A 3,870-nucleotide genomic window follows, 5' to 3' on the forward strand; every position below is an offset into this window, starting at 1 on the left:
CTGAGCTTTTGAAACAGAAAAACATTTTTCGACAAAACACGACTTGAGGCCTCCTTCTAAGAAGGAAAACAGCCCCATATATCAATCTGGCATATATAAAGTGTCGACTGTGTGATGAGACATACGTTTTTCAAACAGTTTTTAGGAGGCCGAAACAGAAAAAACAAAATTTATATGGTGACAGAGTCTTTTTTGTAAAACTGTAAAAAACATAGTACTGTAAATGAAAGAAGAGAGGAGAGGAATCCCCATTCAAAATGGAGGTGCAAAAGGGGGCTGATTGTATGTAGATTGTTGCCCCTGGAAGACTTCCTCTATCGACCATCCGCCCAGAACCTGTTGTAAGCCAGCTTTAGAAAGCTGATCGGCTTCTTCATTATTCTCCCTGTAGATATGACAAATATGAAAACTGTTAAATGAGGATTTTAATAACACAATTTCTTCTAACAAGGGCCTTAAAATCTGATTATGACATGATGCATTCCCAATGACCCAGTTGATGACATTTTGAGAGTCGCCAAAGATCTGTATAGTGAAAATGTTCCTCTGATGAAGCCAGCAAAGCAGAAGATGAAGAGCAGACAACTCGGCAAAGTTATTAGTCCCGGAGCCCAAACCAACAGAAGCTTTAAGGTAATGTTCAGCGGATATGTGAATGCTCATCCCGGCGCCAGCCCTATTGTTCTGGGATGCTCCATCAAAAAAAGCCCAGGGGATGCCTTCCTTGATAATAAAAGGCTTGTTACGGATTGGGGGATTTTTCACTTCAGGAGCTGGGATAGCTAAGTAGATTGCCGCGCAGTTAGAAGCAGTGACAGATGATGGGATGGTATAATCTTGAAAAATACTTTTATTTCTAGCAAGCCATACACCCCAGAAGAAAATGAGAGGCAGGTTTCTCAAATTTCCATCCGGGTGATTCTGCCACCAGTTTCTCCATGCATCTTCCAGAGGTTCAGACCCCCATTGAGCTTTGATATTAAGCAGACCAGTAAGCTCATCCCAAATCTTTAAAGAGACAGTGCAAGAAGTAAAGAGATGTCTAATGGATTCCCCATCTGATTTGCATAAAGGGCATCTTCCTGGACCGATAAGGTATCTAGCTTGTAGTCTATCCCAGGTTGGGATTTTTCCTTTCAGCAAACACCAAAGGAAAAGCCTGGCCTTTGCTGGACTTGACAGTTTCCAAATGCTTTTAGACCACCACTCAGGGATATCCCATCCTTTCTGTTTCATTAGGTATGAGTACCCTTCTTTGGGGTAGTAATCTCCAGTTTTACCCAGAGCCCATATCAACTTATCAGGTTCGTTTTTTAGTCTGACATGTGAGCGGTGGAGTTCTTGGATAAAGGACGCCCATTCATTCTTCCATCTGATATTTAAACCTAGTTCTTCATCACTTTTCCATGCCTGACCCCATATAGTGGAATGGCCGACTTTCTCCACCTGATTTAGAGTGACTATTCCTATATTATCAAGGTGTCTAAGGAGACCTGGAGACAGTGCATATGCTTCATTGCATCCCACCCAAGGGTCTCTTCCAATTCTGATGTGACTACCATCTCCCACTTTCCAGGCAAGGCCCTGTTCGATCACAGAGAAAGCTTCCAGCGTAGCCTTCCAAATGACAGATATATTCCTCTGTTTCTTTTGCTGACTGCGGATCCAGTCTTCTAAAGGAATTGGGTCTATGTACTTCCTTTTGACTACCTTTGTCCATAGATTCTCCATCGAAATTAATCTCCACCCTGACTTTGCTGCCAGGGACAAACTGAACTCGGGGAGTCTTTTGATTCCCCATCCTCCCCATTCTTTAGGTCTTGCAATCTTATCCCATGCCACCCAAGGAAGAACCGATGAGTCCTTTGCAGAACCTGCCCATAAGAATCTACTGCAAATCTTCCTGATTTTCTCCAGCACTCCTTTAGGGACCCAAGTTAGAGCAGCCCAGTAAACTGGGATGGCTAACAGGACTGATTTAAGGAGTGTCAATCTGCCTGCTCTGGAGAGCCACCTGAAGCTCCAATGATTTATTCTGGCTTCAATCTTTGCAATGAGCCAGTGCCAATCCTCTTTCTTGTATGCCACTGGCTTTAACCAGAACCCCAAATATTTAAAGGGAATGTCCAGAGGCTGAAGAGGAAAAGAAAAAAGATTGGTTATTCTTTCTCTTTCTCTTCTGTCGAGGTCTGCTGCACATATTTGAGATTTTCTAGTGTTTATCTGCATTCCAGTGGCTTTCATAAAGAGGTCAAAAATGCTCTTATACTCCTTAATTTCGTTAGATGAACCATTTGAAAAAATCAGAATGTCATCGACAAAAAGTAAATGAGTGATAAAGAGGTTGATTGCTACCTCGATACCTTTTACCTTCCCTTCTCTTCTGGCATTGTGGATCAATCTGCTCAGACCTTCTGCCACCAATAGGAACAGGAGCGGCGATAAGGGGCATCCTTGCCTGAGACCTCTTTGGCTGTTGAAAAAAGGGGAAGCAGAGCCATTGATCAGAACTGCAAAACTGACATTTGTGATGCATCCCATAATCCAGCTGGTGAAAGAATAGTTGAAGCCCAGGTGGGTCAGCATCATTCGCAAATAAAGCCAGTTGATGCGGTCGTAGGCTTTGGATAAGTCTATTTTTAAGACCGCTCCCTTCATTTTCTTTTGCCTGACACTGTGGATAACCTCCTGTGCTACCCCAATTGCTTCATGTATTTGCCTGCCATCTAGAAACCCAAATTGTTCCATTGAAATGTTCCTAGACAGAATAGGAAAGATTCGGATAGCAATCACTTTTGCTATGATCTTATAAATACAATTGCACAGGGAAATTGGCCTAAAATCTTCAAAGTCTCCAGGGTTATCTTTCTTTGGAATGAGGGCTATAAAGGTAGAGTTAAAAGGCCTATAGACCTCTCCCTTCTGTCTTGATTCTTCTATTACATCAGTGATTTCAGAACCAATCAGGTCAAAAAAGAATAGGAAAAGTTCAATAGTCCATCCATCAGGGCCAGGACTCTTGTCTTTTGCCATAATTTTCATTGCTGCTTCAACCTCCTCCTTGGAAACAGGTATAGATAGGTCCTCTGCTTCTTCCTCCTCCACAAACCTCGGAAAACACTGAGCTGTTCTAAGGATTTCAGCAATGGTAGCCTCCCCTGAATCAGAGAAAATTCTTTCAAAATGCCTCTTTCCTAGACTTGAGAGATCAGAAAAGGAGCTGACCTCCCTCCCTTCTTCATCTTTAAGGCTCCAAATGGTATTTACTGATTTCCTTCCTTTTGCATAGTTATGAAAAAACCTGGTATTTTCATCACCAGATTTTAACCATATTGCCCGGCTCTTAATTCTCCATTCTTCCTCCTTATCTAAAAGAATTTTATTTTGAAGCTTCTCCAAATGTAGAATTCTGTCTTTTAAAGACTGTGACTGATAGCCATCCTCCTCAGGGCTCTCCAACATCTTCAATTCCTCCCTGATTTTGCATAGATCTTCATTTTGTTTCAACTTCCTATCTTTTGCCCACGATATAGTTGCTTTTTTTAGTCTCTTAAGGTTTTCCATGAGCAGAAAGCCTTTATCCTCTCTTGTATTATTACCCGGGTGAATCCAAGTATTTTTGAAAAGAGTACTAAAGGAAGGATCTTGAAGCCATGAAGGGTTGAATTTAAAGGGTGCCGGAGGCTTTGGGGGAGGGAAGGCTATATCCAGAAAGATCGGAAAGTGATCAGAATTACCAATTTCCTCCACCCACTGTCTAAGAATAGGAGCATTTGTTATAAGAGCCTCGGAGAGAAGAAAGCGATCTAGTCTCTTAGCTATCTAGTCTTTCCCTACTCTTCTATTCCTCCAAGTGGGCTTGAGCTTTAC

The 3,870-nt window shown here is 42.1% G+C and overlaps 1 protein-coding gene across 1 annotated transcript; it reads right to left on the minus strand.

The window, feature by feature from the left end:
* Nucleotides 1–252: 252 nt before the first annotated feature.
* Nucleotides 253–3,564, minus strand: LOC149236184 (uncharacterized). Its single transcript, XM_089368800.1, has one exon. The coding sequence runs from the start codon at nucleotides 3,562–3,564 to the stop codon at nucleotides 253–255; it is 3,312 nt and encodes a 1,103-aa protein (XP_089224926.1).
* Nucleotides 3,565–3,870: the final 306 nt, after the last annotated feature.

The sequence above is a fragment of the Pinus tabuliformis genome, chromosome 8 (assembly GCF_031772625.1).
Source record: "Pinus tabuliformis cultivar Carrire ecotype Pingquan chromosome 8, CPIR1, whole genome shotgun sequence".
Classification (NCBI taxonomy): Eukaryota; Viridiplantae; Streptophyta; class Pinopsida; order Pinales; family Pinaceae; genus Pinus; species Pinus tabuliformis.